Genomic DNA, 17,734 nt, shown 5'->3' with positions numbered 1-17,734 from the left:
CCATTTAAAGCACAATGTTTGCATCACTTAAAAGACATTCTGGACCAATAATATTTCAATTCTCAGAAGTATTAATCTTCCTTTTATGTTTCTAATCCCCCTTTCTTGTCTCTCTTTCTTCTACATTGTTGCGTACATCATCAAAACAACTATAGGCACAAATTTTGTCTTTAATGTTCCCTGATTTCTTCATGTCTTCTGCTGACATTTGAATAAATATTTGGTATTTTGAGGGGTCAGTACTGTGTTCAGAGTCCTGATATTGCCAAAATCTACAGTATTTAAAGGGACGGCTCAACAGTAATGTCATGACAGAGACGGTGGAACTGTTTTCCGTGCAGAAGGAAGTCTTAAGCTAACTTAGCGAGCTAACGTAGCTGTGGATGTATAATGAGGCCTGGACAGTGTTGGAGGTGGAGCTCTGTTCATTCTTTGAGCTTGAAGCCAGAAAGCTCGACTTCTTGGGGGAAAAAAAATGCCCGTTTCTGTAACATAAGACAGGTTTTCATGAATGAAATGTTTGTTTTTTAATTATGTCTGGTTGCTGGTTTTAAGTAGTTTTTTACAGCATGAAAACCCATAAAAATAACAGATTTCTGAAGCGAAGTTGCTGAAAGTCGACGCTGGTCTTCGATCAGCTCGGCACGTCAACTTTTTCCTCTCTAATTGCAAAACTTCAGTGTTTCTTTCCATGTTTCAAAGAGAAGAACCCTCTGCTCCCACTCACATCCAGCCATACAAAGACATGTTGAATAAGAGCACTGCACAGACTGTACAGAGAGGCTAAGTGTCTAGATTTACCTGCATGACTGCAGCTGATGCTGTTTCACTGACCTTGGAACGAATGTACAGAAACAGAAGAGAATAACGGCGTGAAAACTCATCCAGGAGGTTCAGCGAGTCCGTGAGAAGAGAGGAGCGAGTGCTTACTGTTTGGTTCGTATTCATCCCCTTTGAATCAGGTTGGATGATTAAGACAGCATCATCTCCACTTGCTGACGGAGGCTACATGCTGCAAACCAGATTCCCCAGAGAAGACAAAAACTGCTATTGTTCACCTAAGCCCCCTTTTTTTCCCACTGAATTAGCTCCGGTTCTTGGTTCTGTTCAAGATTCTTGGAGCCTCGGTGAAGACGGCAGCCCACGTTTCTTCCATTTGTGAGTGGAGCCGTTGTAAATCGAGGATGAGGGGATGTTGCACGGATGTTCAGCGACCTGTAGATTAGGACACAATGATAAAAGGTCGAGAGTGGATGTTTCTGGCATCAAAATGAATCTAAACTCATTCGTCGTTAGGATTTCTGGCCGTAAGCTATTTCTGGGACATTTTTAAAATAAATTCTGCCTTTAACCCTCCTCGTGCAGTATAATGGACGTCCTCTTGGATCGTAAAGCTGCTGTGATTTTGAGGAATCTGTCAGCAAAAATGAAACATAATTTTCGTGATTATGTTTTCTTTCATTCGTAATAACGAGGGAGCTGCTCAGCCCTCCTCCAACGAGGAAAGTCATTGAAAAATCCATGATGTCATCAGGAAGTAAAGTTTGAGAGGCTAAGCGGGAACGCGCAGGTTTCGTTGGAAGTAAAACCTGGAAATTAGAAAAGTATTCAGTTGGTCTTTAGACACTAGACCTTTAAATATCAAGTTGTAACAATGAAAGAATCAACTTATATGCACATAATTTTGTTTTTTAGGGATTTGTAGTGTTTAATTCTGTGTTAACGTGTTTTTAGTCACTTGCTTTTACATCATAGGACTGTTATAATGAATAATAAGAATAATAATTCAGTGTAAATAAATTGTGATGATTAAATATAATCTCGCACTCAGCATTACATGTTGGCAGGCAACCAGTTTTTTCCATTCATTCCATATAGATCAAAAAAAGTCTGTTATATAACTACAGGAAACAACATATGCTAATATCTGGTGACTCATTAAGGTCTCCTTGTGTTACAACATCTGACAGGGAAGGTCTCTGAAAATAAATGTGTCATTAGCAGCTGTTAACGCCACTGTGCTGCTGTCGTAACCCCTCGTTTATATTCCTGATTGATTGTTTCAGCTTCGACGCAGATTATAATCTAAAAAAATAAAAGTCAAAGTCACGATACCGTGTGGCCATTTTGTGGGACAGATCACGCAAGGTGAAGCACGGGCGAGCGTGCAAACTGCGGCGGGAGTTCATGCACGGTTCACCCTAAATTCCTGTAATTGAATTAGTTAATTATTTGTGACGCAGAGCAAAAAGGAAACGAACAATGAAGTGTAATCTAATTACACAGAGATTTGGTGGACCATGAAAAGGTCCTGATATGTAATCCAGTTGTTTGATGCACGTTCCAAATATTTCTCAGTGAGTAATCTGTGAAACCATAAGAATAAAAAAACAAAACAAAAAAAACATCCCCCACATTTCCAGGACGGAGCCGAGCTCTTTGGCAAAGAGAGAGAGCGAGAGAGCGAGAGAGAGAGAGAGAGAGAGAGTTAATTTGTGAGGAAAGTTCAAAATGGTTGCCAGGGGAATAACATGTACAGGAACTGAACTCCTCACCCGGCCCCTTGCGTTAGTGCCTCCAGCTCTAACCATTAAGCTACGTACAGGACCGAGTGTTTCGCTGGAGATGAAAGCCAACGCTCAGATATAGAACAGGTGACTCAGCTTCCAGCTTGGCAGAGAAATCCCCTGAGACCTTTGACCTCCTAATCGTTTAGCAGCGCTTATGGTTGGAGATCTGCTCCAGGCTATTAGAGAGATTAGTGTCACGCAGATTTGGGAGTAGGCCAAGCCTATATCTGTACTTCATGGTATTCTCAGCATTTATTACTGAGCACCCAACCCATGTTGAAATCTGATACTTGACCATATAGTAGCTCAAACTGCAGCGTGAGGCTATATGGAGGCGGGATGCGTGTTGACCTACATAGAGGTGACAGGATATATGTTTGGAGCACGCTGTTGATTTAAAATAGGAACTATTTAACGGTTTGGACCTCGTTAAACATCACTTTAATTGGGTTTGGAAGCTGTTGAAGAGCTCCTTTACAGCTTGTTTTGTATATTCTGGACAGAAAAATACATGTTTGCTTGATAAACAAAATGTATTGTACGCACAAAAAAAGCAAAGTGTAGCCTACAAACTCGTTTTTATGTCCAAATACATGATTTAACAACAAGGTAAAGATTGTTTTGGGTTATTTCTTATTCTGACAAGATGCTGCTCTGACCGTCCCCGCCCCTCTTCCCTTGCACTGGCCCACACCAGAGTGTAAAACGAGCAGACCTCCAGAATTAAAAACAATCCCCAGCTCGTAAAGCACTTTCATCAAGCTGGCTACAGTGAGCCAGGATGCACCGGAAGTGCACACATCTGCTCTCAAAATTAAAGTTAGATAAAAGACAAAGATAAAACAAAATCTTTGAAATACAGGATTAAAAATATACAAACTCCAGTATAATTGATTTTATTCCTGATTTAAAAAAAATATATAATCCCATCATTTAACAAGGCAGTACTTCTCAAAATGAGCTTTTTAGCCTCTATAACAAACTAATTATCATTTTAAATCATATTTTTACTGCATATTAAAACAATGAAGGTCATAAAACTAGACTCTGAGACAGTGCCGTACCGTTAAGTAACAATACCAGGCCCACCTGTGTTGATTTGGTGCAAATTCCTAAAGAAATATGTGTATTTAATCAAACAACAAACCACCAACCAAATGTTTGTCCTGACCTAGTACTGTATATTCATTTATTTGTCTAAATGTTGGACTGTAAACACCTGAAAAACATTGGAAATACACAGCTAGACAGATCAACTGCAGCATATTTTATTAGGCAATATCTAATTTCAATGTTTGTATTATTCCTGAAAAAAGACACCATATTTGACCATTCAAACTAGACTTTGGCACAAGACTATACGATTAGGTAGCAGTACAGGACATCTACCTTAGTAGATATGGTGCCAATTCCTGAAAAAAAGAAACAAAAAAACAAACAAACAAACAAAAAAAACATGCGTTTTATCAAACAACAAAACACCAACCCAATGTCCAAAATACAGCATATTCTATTGGGTAATATTTGATAATGGCGTTTGTCTGATTCCTTATAAAACAGATTATTATAAACTAGTAAATTAAAACCCATAATGCAAAGCTAATTAAGATGCCAGATGAGTACCTTAGGGCTTATTTCGTCACCTCAAGAGCAACAATAAACATCTTGAATCTTGATTTTGAATATAATTTACTGCAAACTGAAAGAAAGAAGATCACAAAACTACATCTTGACATGATGGGCTCTACCATTCCCAAAGAAATAATTAATATGTAATCAAACAACATTGTTTGGTGTTGTATAATCATTAATGTGTCTGAATATTTGATTATAACCACCATCAGATGTGTTAATCTGTACCATTTAATAGATGGACTCATTACATAACACAGGAAACAATGACATAATGTATTTAGATCTTTAAAAAAAAAAACAGAAACCAAAAGAACAAAAACAATCCCGTTACGTTGAGCATTTTATTTTGAAATGCCCGACCGGAAACCTTATATATGAGCTCGGTGTGCTTGCCGCGGGACGGTGACGCCATCTTGAAATTGTCCCGAGCAGAGCAGGCGAGGAGGAGACGGACTTGGGAAAACCAGCTCGTCCTAAACTCGATAGCTGCATTAGCTACACGGATTAACGGCAGCTTTAGAGGTTATTGCTCTCGTGTGGTTGTGTTTCCACTCGTTCGTGCGGCTCTCTTCGACGGGCGGACGGCTGTTTGGCACTCTTTGGAGCGGACTAACACACCGGAGGGAGCCGCGTAATCGGTTGTTTCCCTCTTGGAGCGGACGGAGCGGCGGTTGTGGCCGGGCAGCCCCGACCGGACCGTCGGGACGAAAGCCGAGGCTTCCACACGGAATACAACAGCAACAGCACACGTTTTAAACCCCGCTGTCCGTGTGAGAGGAACCTGGAAATGTTCTACTTAGCGACATTTCTGACATTTTAGAGCTATGCGACGGAGCTCGTCGAGGAGAAGTTTGATTGGAGAGCGGAGTGCGCTCGATTTCCAGTCCGATGGATGTTAGCCCTGCCCGGCTGTGGCTCGGCTGTCTGCTCCGCTGCTCCGAAGAAGAGAACAGGTTAAACACCAGGAGGCACAGGTGAACGCACGGAGGGGCTGTTCGTGACAATGCTGCAGACCTGGCAAATACATGACACCTCCGGCTTGCATGCCAACAAGTCGTCCTCCTTTGCTCGCCTGTAAAAACCTGGAAAATACCACCAACCATCCCCTCCTCTTCGTGACCCCCCCCTCCTCTTCCTCCCTTCTTTTTTTGGGGGGGCATCATTGGGATATTTCGGATTTAACATCGATTTGACATTTTAAAAAAGAAAAAAAATAATAAGAAAATGTCCTTTGTGCAGAGACAGTGCTCTCTGGAGCTGCAAGACTTTTAATTTGACTCTTTGATTTGCAGATCTTTTTTTGGGGGGGAGGGGGGGGTTGGTTTGTTTTTTTTTTTTATTATTTTTTTTTATTCTCTTTCTAGTCAGAGGATCAGATTCGGATGGAAAATGGGAGACGCCACCAAACTGGCCTTCGCCGTTTTCCTCATCTCCTGCTCTTCAGGTGGGTGTGGAGGGGAGAGGGGTTATGCATAGGCTTTATTTATTATCAGCTGTGCAGATGCTTATTGTTACCTCTGCAGAGTGTTGTTAAATGTGGAGGATGCAGTGCAATGCAACCCAGTAAGGGGGGGGGGGGATTAAGGGGGTAAATCCCTCTTTGCCATCCCCCCTGTTATGGTTGGTGCCCTGTCTGTGCGTCCTCCATGTGTGTGGATGTGCATTGAACATGTTGCAGATGTCAAGATGGGACGATAAAGGGGTCCTTGAGGGGGCTCCTTGTGGCACATACCAATGCAAAATCAGCGCCTTGCAACTTGTATTATAGAAATTTACATAATAAATAGACTCAAATCCAACATTAGATGGGACTCGTATGGAAAACTCAAGCTGTAATCTCTAAAAAAAGATAAATAACTATGATTTAATTCAGAATAAACCACAGAAATCTCCTTAAAAAGCCCCCTTTTCAAAAAAAAAAAAAAAAAAAAGGTTTTAAATCCCAACATGTTGATCAATGACTCAAGTGTATTCCATCAAAAAGGTCATGGAAGGTGATGACTCATATAGAAGAATGTGGGTAAACTCTGTGTAGGTGGTCTTAACCTTTTTCATACAGCACACTCAGTCAGAGTTATTACAATAAAACAAGGCGATATTCAGCCTCCACGCCTGGGAATGCGTCCTCATGTCCCAGGGGTGGATGCTCGCTGAGTGCCATCGGGGTCGGGGAGGTGACATTAAGGAGAGAGGGGTCAACTCGAGAGTGGTGTTTTTCTTCCCGAGCGTGGTGGTTATGTGCATGTGGGTGGGCTTAAAAGTAATTTCTTGCGTTGATCTGCTCGTAGTGGGTTTAAAAGGGCATTTTTAGCTCGCTTTCATCATGCAAGTAGATATTTACAAGACTACATATTATGTGTGAAACCAGAGTTGTGATGATTAGTACATTTTTTTTTTTCATTTTTCTAGCAAAAATGTCAAACAGTTGCTGCTTCCAGCTTCTTGAATGTGAGGATTTGTGGCTTTTCTCTGTCTTTTTATGACAGTAAATGGAGAGTGTTTGGGTTTTAGGACTGTTGGTTGGACGAGCGAAGCAATTTGAAGATGTCAGTTTGGGTTATGGGAAAATGCAATGTGTATGTCCGCGAGCTTATGTCATTAAAATGTCCCAAAACCCAAGATGACATCCTCAAATGTCCTCATTTGTCCACAACCCGAAGATATTCACTTTGTTTTCACAGAGGATGAAAGAAACAAGGAACAACTGGAGAGTTTGGGCCTTTTTTTTCCTCCAGAGAAATTACTCATTGATAGGATCTCAATATAGGTGGTGATTTTATTCATTTATTTATGTTTGTTTGTTGACAACTTATTGATTGTTCTCTGAATTGCTGCAGCACCAAAAATAACTGTTTATATAAAGTTTAATTGTACAAGTTTGATGGCTTGATGCTCTGATGTGTGTGACCCAGTATCTCACCCAGATGGACCAACAAGGTCTAAAGAAAACATCGATCGTTGTCGTCTTCACACGAAAGAAAGTTGATAAACGCTAAACCAGTGAAAACAAGTCTGATGCTACATGCAGTGATAGTTAAACTTTGTGTTATCTGTTGGTTTTGGATTGTGATTGACAGGCAGAGATTGACGCAATCACAGATGATGTATGGGTTGGGTAAAGGAAACAAAAATCGGATGTGGAAACAGGATCTCTTCTTGTCGCTGTAGAACTGCTCATTGTGAATATTCTCTGGTTTCATTCCTCCGTTGCGACAGTAAACTGAATATCGGACAAAATAAGACATTTGATAATAACAATTGGTTGCAGCTCAATGTTTTAAGATTGGAATTGTTATTATTCGTTGTTTGCACACTTGTGCAACATTTTCTCTGAGCTGTGAGGAGGTAAATGGCGGTGAATAACCTGCTTTCCACCGTGTACCAACTGTATATAAAAGCTTTTTTCAGTTGAGAGCAAAGAAATGAAAAAGGTAAGATGAAATCTCAAGTCGCAGAGAAATTGTCCTTTCCCAGCAAGCCCTGGGGTGTCTTTGAGGACTTGAGTAGAAATTAAAAGGCTTCTCAAATACGGTAATAGTTAGGGTTGGTTAGAGTGTAAGCCAGGTGCCGTCTGTGCTGCACAGTGCAGCAGATGATTATTCCAGTCGCTCATTACTGTCTGAAGTGGGGAAATGAATGGTTCCTCCTTGAGGTGGAATAATAATCCTTTATGAAATCCAAGTTGAATTGGCACAGCTCAAGACGACACCAAGAAGAAGCCTGAGATAAGGGCAGGGCACTCAGCCCAGAGTGGTTTTATTTGATGAGGCCTATTGCAACATGCCAAAAAATCTCAAGATAACATTGACGTTTTTATTTAAAGACTACGACATGCAGAGGAGCCGGTCTGTGAAACTGCAGTTTGAACATTACAATGTGTTTTTTGTATTTTTGCTCAAGTTAATTTCTGATGTGGGATCAGGGTTGTTTACATTTTTACCAGATATGATGACAAGCATGCAAGCTTAAACAATTAGTCGATTGATACACAATGAATTGGCTACAATTGTGATTGATTTATGTTATTTTTCCCCCATTTCTGATACCGAATTTAACGCTGGAACTTTGGCTATCGGCTGATATCGCGTACCAATTAAATTCTAGTATCTTCAAAGAAATCTCTATATATAACTATTCTTTTTAACTTCTTTATACTACTAACTCTTTTTGGATGTTATGTTGTGAGATTGCTTGAAGTTACTCAAGTCGCTTGCCTTTTTTTGGATATTGGATCAGTGCATAAATTTGTGTACTCTTCGGTCCTGATTCCAGCATTTTCCAACACTCGGTGGCATTCCCAGTGCTGGTGTTGGACTTGGAACAACTTTAGTCAAAATGCCAAAGAGAAATAACTGATTTCAAGCTTTGAAATGTGAATATTTACTCATTCAGTTTGTCTGGTATTATTGTAAATTAGGTGTCTTTGCACTGTGAAAAGAAATTGAAGATATCAAGATCGGCTCTTGAACTTTCACCTGATTATTATTTGTCACCTTTTTACTGACATTTAATTATGATAAGGATACTGATTAATTTGTTTTGTTTGGCACAAGAGTTACAAATCTCTGATACCACCTCCTCTGTGACAGTAAACTGAGTGTCTTTTGGGTTGTGGACAAAAGAAGACATTTGAGGAAGTGGCCGACAATTATTTATAACCATTTTCTGACATTTTATAAACCAAATAAAACAGTCACTAGAGGAAATATTTGTTAGTTGGGTTCCTGGATGTTTCTCAATACTGGAAGTTGCCTAATTAATCCTTAAAATCAGACGTCGCCTGCTGCTGTAGTATGCGATCAGAGAAGTATGTTCCCACAAAAAAAGAAGAAATGTGACATTTGACCTGGTTTAATGTTGCATGCAGCAGCTGCCCAGTGTTTTGATCCATGCTGGCATGTTTGAATGCTGCCGTAACACATGGCGGGTCAAGGTTGTCTGCCAAAGCGTTGATGTGACAAGATTGTAGACGGGCTCCTCGAGTACGGTTCGGTTTGGTTTTGAAACGCTGCTCTGCTGAGCTGGAAAGTGACATTTCACTTCCAAGGAACTGATAATGTGAGTCTGAAGCAGGCGGATGTTCAACTCAGGTCATCAGTTTGAAAGATCTCCTGCAAACTTGAACTGCAAATTGGTAAATATTTACAGTTCTGCCTCCTAACTTATGGCACGTTCAGATCCAGATGTCAGATTTAATACGAGCATGAGCTGCAGGCTGAGAGGAACTTGGTGGTGATTACAAATTAGACATGTGGTGGGTTTTTTTTTTTTAGCCCTGATGTTTCCAGTGATGTGTCAGAAATTTGAAGAAGTGTGCCAACACGTGCCAACAACCCAAATGTTAAATAAACAGCCAATTATACAAACCAAAAGGGAGCAACATGTGATGGATTTCTTGCAAATATTTTCCCGTTGTATGACTATTTGACCTGTCGCCAGCCACATTTTTCTAATGTATAAATGTTGCTCCTTATTGTCTCCTAATGTAGCAGCTGCGGAGGTCATTCCCCGATGTAAAAGTCGTGTTTTGCTGGTAATTTAGGGTAAAACGTCTCTTTAGTTTTGTGCATGTGTCCACCACTGAGGCTGGTAGATGTATAAAGTCGAGACTCCTGCTCTACCTTCACATTTGGCCTCCTTTTTTGTACACTGCAGCAGTTTCACACAGACATTGATCCTCTTGCACGCCAGTGTAAGGTTACATCAATATGGCGAGGATGAAGGAGCTCTGGGGTTTTTTTTTTTTTTTAAATCCCCAGCAGCACAACAGATCTGATGATTCAGTTTCAGCTCTGCTACACATCAGACTCAACTTGAAACGGTAATGTGAACTCAGTCGATCATCAGGCCGGTGTCTGTGTTCTGTCCCATTGAACTGGGGAAAACTAACATTCACCAGCCGCATTAACTGGACGAAATGGTTGACTGGCCCGCCACCAGATGAAGCCTCTCTGTCATCAAGCGCTCCCCAACGCTCACGTCTTTTTTGACAAGTCCTTTACAGTCGACTCTGACCTCTGACCTCCCTACAGAGGGACTGAAGACAAAGAGACCGTTTCCCTTCCAGCGTCCGTGTTTTATCGTTTTCACACAACATTGAACTCTGCTTCGGAAGGCAATTAATTATAACCGCATGTGACACATTTAACAATACATGTAGCAATAAATGTGTTTTATTATGCTACTATGGACACTTACAAATTACTTGTATATGATAATAAACATCTTCTCAGGGCCTTAATAAGAACGTTGATTTAATAAAAGCATTACGAATAAAGACGAGACCTTAAAGAACAGAGCTGCAACTAAGTCTTACCATTATTGATTGTTTCTCATAGTCAATTGATCATTTGAGTACAATTTACTGAAACCCGCCCCCCCCAAAAAAACAAGTTGTTGATTAATGGTAAAAACGTTGCCTTTGGCTTTGCTTCAAAAAAACACTTCTGATGCCGCCCCCCCTCCCAGAAACAGTTAATCACTAGAAGTGTTTTTTAGTGTTAAACTCTAAATTTGGAAAACAGTCTGAGCAGATGAAGAATTTAAGATTCTGAAACTTAAATGAAGACAAACTGTGCAGTTACAAAGTGTCCTAGGAGCTGACTAAAACTAATGTTTACTCTGGCTGGCTGAGTTGATTATTTACTTCATTATTTATTTACTGAATAAACCATGACACTGAACTGAGAGTGGAAATCGAGAAACTATCCGCTCGGCAAAGTCTTTGCCAGCAATATTTTTAAAACTGCTTTTTCTTTTTTCTTTATGTGGTTTGGCTCAAAAAGCTGTGCTCCTTCTCTGCATCTCTTGTAAAACATATACATACGTTCAACTACTTTCAGAAGTGTACGACCAGAATGAAATGTGGCCCAAGTTAAATAAAAACTGAATTTATTTAGTCGTCACTGCATTTAGAACCATTTCAGCTGTGACTCAACCATCCTGTACCCTGCTGCTGCTGCAGTGTTTTTGGCGTTTCCTCGAGTGACCAGAGGCCTGCTACTAACTCTGTCCCATTTTTCCCCCCCCTATCTATTTCTAATATGTTCTCTTGCATTATGCATTAGGCTCCAAAAGCACAGGTGTATTTGTTAAGGCCAGATGTAGCCTGGATTTCCCATCGGGCCCAACTAGCCGGACTGCTTCCTTCCAGGGCTGTGTATCATTCTGCACCTTTAACATCATAAAAACAAGGACCAGTTCGTGTTGGTGGAGGTAAAATGGTGACCAGAAACGGCATGTTGCTGGACTCGGCTTGGGAAATTATGACTGGATAAATTTAGATTGTGGCCAGGTGTTTTCTGCTCTCACTCTGCAGGCAACACTGGTGGTTTCTGTGTACTTTTCGGTGATGTCTCATCACTTCTTTCTTACTTTGAGAACATTGGAGCTAAACATCATCACCAGAAACTTCTCTTTTTCACTAGAAGGCAGAAGTTGTGGTGATGTGGTAAATTTGTATTCGTTGCTGTGTGTCAGCCTCATCTGGGTAAAATGATGACAAGGGACAGCATGTTGTTGGATTCATCGTGGAGAATTATGACACTCGAACAGTTAGAAAACTTGAAGAATTTAGATTATGGCCAAGTGTTTTCTTCTCTCTTCTCATTTCCGTGAAGTCGGAGTCTCTTACTTACTTATTGCTTTGAGAAAATTGCACTTCTGATGTGTTTTTAAAGTTGCGTTTTGGAGGTTTAAGTGTGTAATAATCTACAGAAAAGGACTTTGGAGCTAAACATTGATGCCAGAAAATGGGCAAAAACTTTTATCTTTATTTTAACTGCGGTCAACTCGATCTCCCTTTTACTTTTGCATGAGAAACAAACTAACATTCAAAAGGAGAAAACAGAAGTGTCGATGACCTTTGGAAAGTTCAATACGATCCCTACATCGCTGCTTGTTTACACGTTGGCCAAGTTTCTCTGGTCACTGAACCACACGTAAAAAACAAATCAACTTCCAGCGACTTGTGTTTATCATTCGTATAAGGCACTGCAGGTAACCTTTTTTTTTTAAATTACACAACAATGTTTGATCGGGTTTCGAAAGCCCAAGGCCTCTTAAAACACACTCACCACATAAGTGACTATCTAAACTTTCACTACAATTAAGAATGATCAAAACAGCATAATTGCTATTTAGGGGATTTTCTTTCTTTCTCGGCAGGGATTCGTTTCAACCTGCTCCCGAGTGTCTCCACACGGGACCAAATACTGGAGAAAGTACCGTTTATTTCAGGTTGAATTAAGTTTAGAAGAATCATTTAAAAGTCTACTTTTCTCAGGCTGACACCATCTTAGATACAGGTCAAACCAAACTCTGAATATTATTTAAAATTTCTGTAAGTCTCTGTGTCTTTTTATAACAGCAGTGTAGAAGGAGCGAAGGTACTAAAATAACATACATATTTAATTCAGCTTTCACCTCCTTTGAGGAAGCAGAGTTGTGAGCTTGGAAAGGAGACACAGGAAGAAGGTTTGAGCTGATTACGCTGCTAAATATTATAATCAAAGCTATTAATCACATGATAATCAGACTCCATTATTGTGAGAGCTTAATTCTTTTGGCCTTTCTGCTTCTAAATAGTCCGGCGGGCTAATAATTAAAAGAAATGATACTTGAAGAATACTCAGTTTTCATGATGAGTAATTGTATACTTGTGATCTGTGACTAAAGCCTGATTAATTGTGCAGTCATGGGAGGCAGGTGGGGTCATCGAGGCCGGCGTGAGGCCACCCTGTAAGCAAAAGGTCAAATGTTCGACATCCGCTACAGGCATTCATCCTGTCAGCGCGCCCTTGAGCAGAACCCTACCTGCTCAGCTTATTGTAAGTCATGCTGGATAAGAGCATCAGCTAAAAGCCTAAAATGTAAATGTAGGCCGAGCGCACCTCTGTAATGGGAAGTCGATGAATTGCCCCTGTAACCATTACTAACTGAAATTAGGACAAATGATAGGGGAGAGGGTGAGTTCAGGGTTGGAAAGAAAAAAAAAAGTCATCGCCTTTTAGAAAGGAGACAGTATTTTTCTTATATATATATTTAAATTCTTATCAAAATAAATCATCACTTTTTGGATATATACAAGACTATCTCAACTCATTCTCGACCTCTTGATGTGTCGGTACCCCAGAGAGCGGTCCAGAACAGTTCTTTTACTGTAATTAATGCATCCTGCAGATGTTGCTTTATGTGCTTGGGAGAGTTTCAGTCTAGACAGGCTGGCTGCTCAGACGGAGAGGCCCTGCTTTGATCCTTGATTAAAAACTGCGAGCTGTACATTCATCATGCTCTTGTTTCAGGCTCTCTCAAGGGTCCTCGCCCGCTTTACGCTCCCTCCTTCCTCCTCCTCCTCCTCCTCCTCTTCGTCTTTGTCCATCTCTTGCCAAGATTCCTCACTGTCGTGAAGGTCGCTCTGACCTCTTATCACCAAAACCACTAAAGGGTAATGGTGTCTCTGGGACTCGGGTGAACACTGTTCCCTGGTGATATTGCGGGTTCATCATCCCGCCATTATTGTTGCTGTCACTGTGTGTGACTATCTAATAAACCTCAAATGTCATTTAGGATGCATCGAGCAGCAGCCACGTGAGATACAAACACATCAACAGGTCTGACGCCGACATTTATTCTCCTGTAATCAACGAGGATGATACATTTTGAAAAAGTCGGACAGACCAAGAGCAAACAGATAATTATAAACATATCGTATAAAAAAATAGTCTTAACTCAAGTTGGTTTTTAGTCTCTACCAACACCTGAGGACACCAACAGCTAAAGTTTGGCCACAACAAGAATAGAAACTTTTACAGTAACTATTAATCGATTGTTTTGAACGGTAATGGTGGACGTTAGTGGGGAATGATGCAGTGATGATCAAAACTCCACTTTGCTGGAGTGCTCATCATATTTGCAGCCGACCTCTAAATTGTAACCTGTTTTATGGAATTTAAGGACCTTTTAGTGATTGTGCTCTTAATCACTCAGTCAAGGTTTTTATACAACTTCCTTAATACTTACGTAACATAATGTTGTTCATGTGCTGACCACTGGTCCAGTCTTTACTGATGTCCTCTTTCCTATTTGACAATCACCAGGATAATTGCGGTTTTGTATGAATAAAAAAGACCACAGCTTTAGTAATAGAGTGTTGGATTCTCCTTACTCCCCTTATCTTTGGAGGATTTCTTGAAATAATTTCCTTCAGGGGTTTTTGGTTGTTTGTGCCAACGCAGCTGAAACGTGTAGCGCTTGCTCGGCGCCACTGTTTACAAAACTTTATCAGTCATCATGCTGGTGCTCACATCATCATTTTAGTTATCATTCTTGTTGTAGACAGTTGTTAAGATAGTAAATCAGTGCCAGGTGTGCTGATAACTGGAAAGATAGTTACTTGTTTTGTACCTTGGCACTGGAAAGCTTTTGTAGCTGACTTGTTGCTCAAGCCAGCATCTGAATTGCCAGCAAGGTGAAAAGGGGACCTGTTCAGTCTTGAAACTCGTAATGTTTTTCCTTCCAAGCAGTATTGACGGGAAACAGAGTTTTGAAACCTCAGCAGTGCCTGGCAATAACTGAGTCATCATCAGTATTGATAAACAAATCTATAAAGCCTGCAGATATATTTCCTCTCTGCATCGGGGGGGGGAGTCAAATTCTTAGCTTACTGCACCTGTAACACAATCCCAATTAAAAATACACAAGTGTTTTTATTTTGGCTGTGCGGGGCCTCGTGACCAGAATGTGTCATTACTTTACACTAAATATAAAGACGAGCCAGGAGTCAGCGAGGTCGTCTGATGGATGAAAGAGGGGGATTTATTGACTCCACAGCGTTTTATTGGTTTGTCTTGTCCAAATGCGAGCCGGGCGAGTGCAAACAGTGGACGTAATTGAATGGCGGACGACATGTCTTGGAGGGGGCCACGTGAGATGACTCAGAATGGGGCGGTGCATTAGTTCCACACATCAGCAACAGCAGCCTGTGATCCAGTGCGGGCTAACCTTGACCACGGACTGCATTTCTGTACACTTTTAGACTTTCTCCTCTTTTGGTTTGCAGTGAATGCAACGCTGCCGAAGGTGAACACGACGTATCATATTTTGATTGCATTGACAGTGTGCAATATGAACTGTTTCTAAAGGCTTTATTGTAAGCCTGCATTACCCAGTGATGGGTGCTAGAGGTGCATTCAATAGCTTTACAGCAGTGGATTATGGGAGATATCTCTCACTGAACTGGACTGGACTCACAAAGGACCAATCTCCTCATATATATAATAGCTTGTCTTCCCGTCTCCTTCTCTCTGTGCCTCCCACCCCCTCCATTCTGCGCTCATTGATTGCTTGTTTTATGAAAATGAATTGAAATGCCCATGCTGCAGGCTTTGGTGATATTGCAATATCGCTGCAAACTCAATCCATGGTTCAGCTTTAAGCCCAAGTGGCACTTAACACACCCTTCAAATAAATCCAAACAATCCAAGCACAGAGAGGACGGGGGTGGGGGGTGGGAGCCAAGGGATGGAGGGGTGGGGGGGCTTTGCAGATCCTTCTACAGTACCCTGCGAGAGATAACGAGGAGTTTTAAATTGCTCGTCCTGTAAAGAATGTACGGTATGCGGTGGCCGACTGGAGCAGGGACACGGGGGCTTCGCTGGTATTTTGCTCCTTGTGCAAACGGTGCAGGCTGCGTCAATTCGTGGTCGAGAGATCCAGACGCTCTCCTGACCCGTCCGGCAACCGGCTCCATCAGCGCTAATTGAGGCGGAGACCAATGGGCGTTTGTCGCTCAGGCATACCAGCGGGGATTAAAGGGATTGGATTCAGTTGCTGAGTGCTGTGGTTTTTAATGCCCCCAACCCCCCCTTCCCCTCCCTTCACCACCTCCATGTGCCCTCCTCTTGCCCATGGAAAGAGTGCAGTCTTTGTGACCAGCTCACCCGAGCCAACCCCGACCACCCCTGCCATGTCACGACACTATCTGATTGAGTGTTAACGTCGGGCTCTAGTAAGAGCCAGGCTGCTCTGCGCTGTAAAATTACTGTCTACTGTAAAATAGTGTCTCCATGCACAGTTACCTCTATTCATTCAGCCGCAGCAACAAGATTACTCTCCTGCAGGAGAAAATATTAAATGGGTATAATCACACAACCTGGCCACTGAAATACATAATTTAATCCAGAGAACAATACTCATCAGTACTCCCATATTTCCCCCCTTATCTCCTCTGTAATCACTTTTATGATAATCACCATTCCATCACAGAAACACTTATTAAGCACCAAGGCTAACACCTCACCACACTTTGTGCAGTGGGACCTGAGAATCTGCCGGCAGGTGGTAATCTTGCCGTAGGCCAGCGCTCTCCCATGCCGGCCCTGGTGTCTAATACCTGTGATAGTCAAACGGCTATAAATGGTATAAAAAAATCTTTAACCAAGCCTGCCAGGAGCTGCCCTCAAGGCAAGTGGTGGGATGCATTTCTAACCGGCAAGTCAGGGAGGAAGGGATTGATGATGGTGGTGCAGAAAGAGAGGTCAGATGTGATGCAGTATTTATTTTAAAATGATTTTTTACCGGTATTTCTTGAAAGATTTTCATCAATCTAGTCCCCAGCATCAATAAGACCCACCCCGGAAACCTTCAGTGTAGCTGCTTAGCTAAACGCGATCGCAGAGGGTCGTTAAAAAGCGAGTAACGTCTTTTCAAATCAGTTTGGCCTCTGGAGATTTGTATTATGCCGGACGAGCTGTACGGAGACATTTTATGTTACTTCAGCAGTGATTGCTGCTGCAAAACTTCCCCACAACGTTCCACCAGCGTCGGCCATGAGTAGATAATGACTGAATTTTCATTTCTGGGTGACTGTATCTCCATCCAGCCCTCACAGCATACGAAATTTCATCGCCTGAACCCAACCTGACCTCAGAGCCAAGTTAGATCTTTCAATTCCCCCCCCTCCATATCTCTCTGACACACACACACACACACACACACACACACACACACACACACACACACACACACAGTCTAAACTTGACTGCCTCTTCTTCTGCACAACATGACAGAACTAGTACAGAATATTTTCAGGATATGTGGAAGACTTTCTTCACACGTCACTGCTGCTTTCATTCAAAGCATGCAGCAAGGTGTTAGCACTACTATGATTAGAAGTTTTCGACTAAATGCATGCTGTTATTCACGCTGTATTTAGTTGTGTCCTGACTCAGTTATGTGGGGGAGGAGTGTCAAATTGCATCAGTAGCAACAACAAGCATTGCTGGCAAGCCAAGAGGCCGGCTCTGCAGACAGCATTTTGACCTATGGCCTGAGCCTAACTTCTTTATTCAACACTATTCAAAAATCATTGCTCACATTTGTTTTTTTAGCGCTGGCCGCACATACTCCCACCCGAGCCAGCGCCCCGAACAGCCATGCATCACCTCGAATCTATTTCATCTCTGCCCGGACGCAGATGATAAGTTGATCCTTAGAACAAATTCCATCATAACGAACAATCCCCGCTGCTG

General features: G+C 41.6%; 1 protein-coding gene across 2 annotated transcripts in view; it reads left to right on the top strand.

Annotated features, from left to right (window-relative positions):
* Positions 1 to 4,553: 4,553 nt before the first annotated feature.
* The window catches only part of LOC119015236 (activin receptor type-2A-like), a 48,089-nt gene continuing 34,908 nt past the window's right edge, over positions 4,554 to 17,734 (top strand). For both annotated transcript variants that reach the window (XR_005073230.1, XM_037091062.1), the window contains exons 1-2: positions 4,554 to 5,179; positions 5,570 to 5,649. Coding sequence is in view for 1 of the 2 variants with exons in the window: in XM_037091062.1 (XP_036946957.1) it covers positions 5,094 to 5,179; positions 5,570 to 5,649 (166 nt within the window). In the remaining variant the exon portion in view is untranslated. The remainder of the gene's footprint in view (positions 5,180 to 5,569; positions 5,650 to 17,734) is intronic.

Source organism: Acanthopagrus latus, chromosome 24, assembly GCF_904848185.1.
Source record: "Acanthopagrus latus isolate v.2019 chromosome 24, fAcaLat1.1, whole genome shotgun sequence".
NCBI lineage: Eukaryota > Metazoa > Chordata > Actinopteri > Spariformes > Sparidae > Acanthopagrus > Acanthopagrus latus.
Note: the sequence above shows the minus strand (reverse complement) of the source record. Positions and strands in the feature narration are given on the sequence as shown.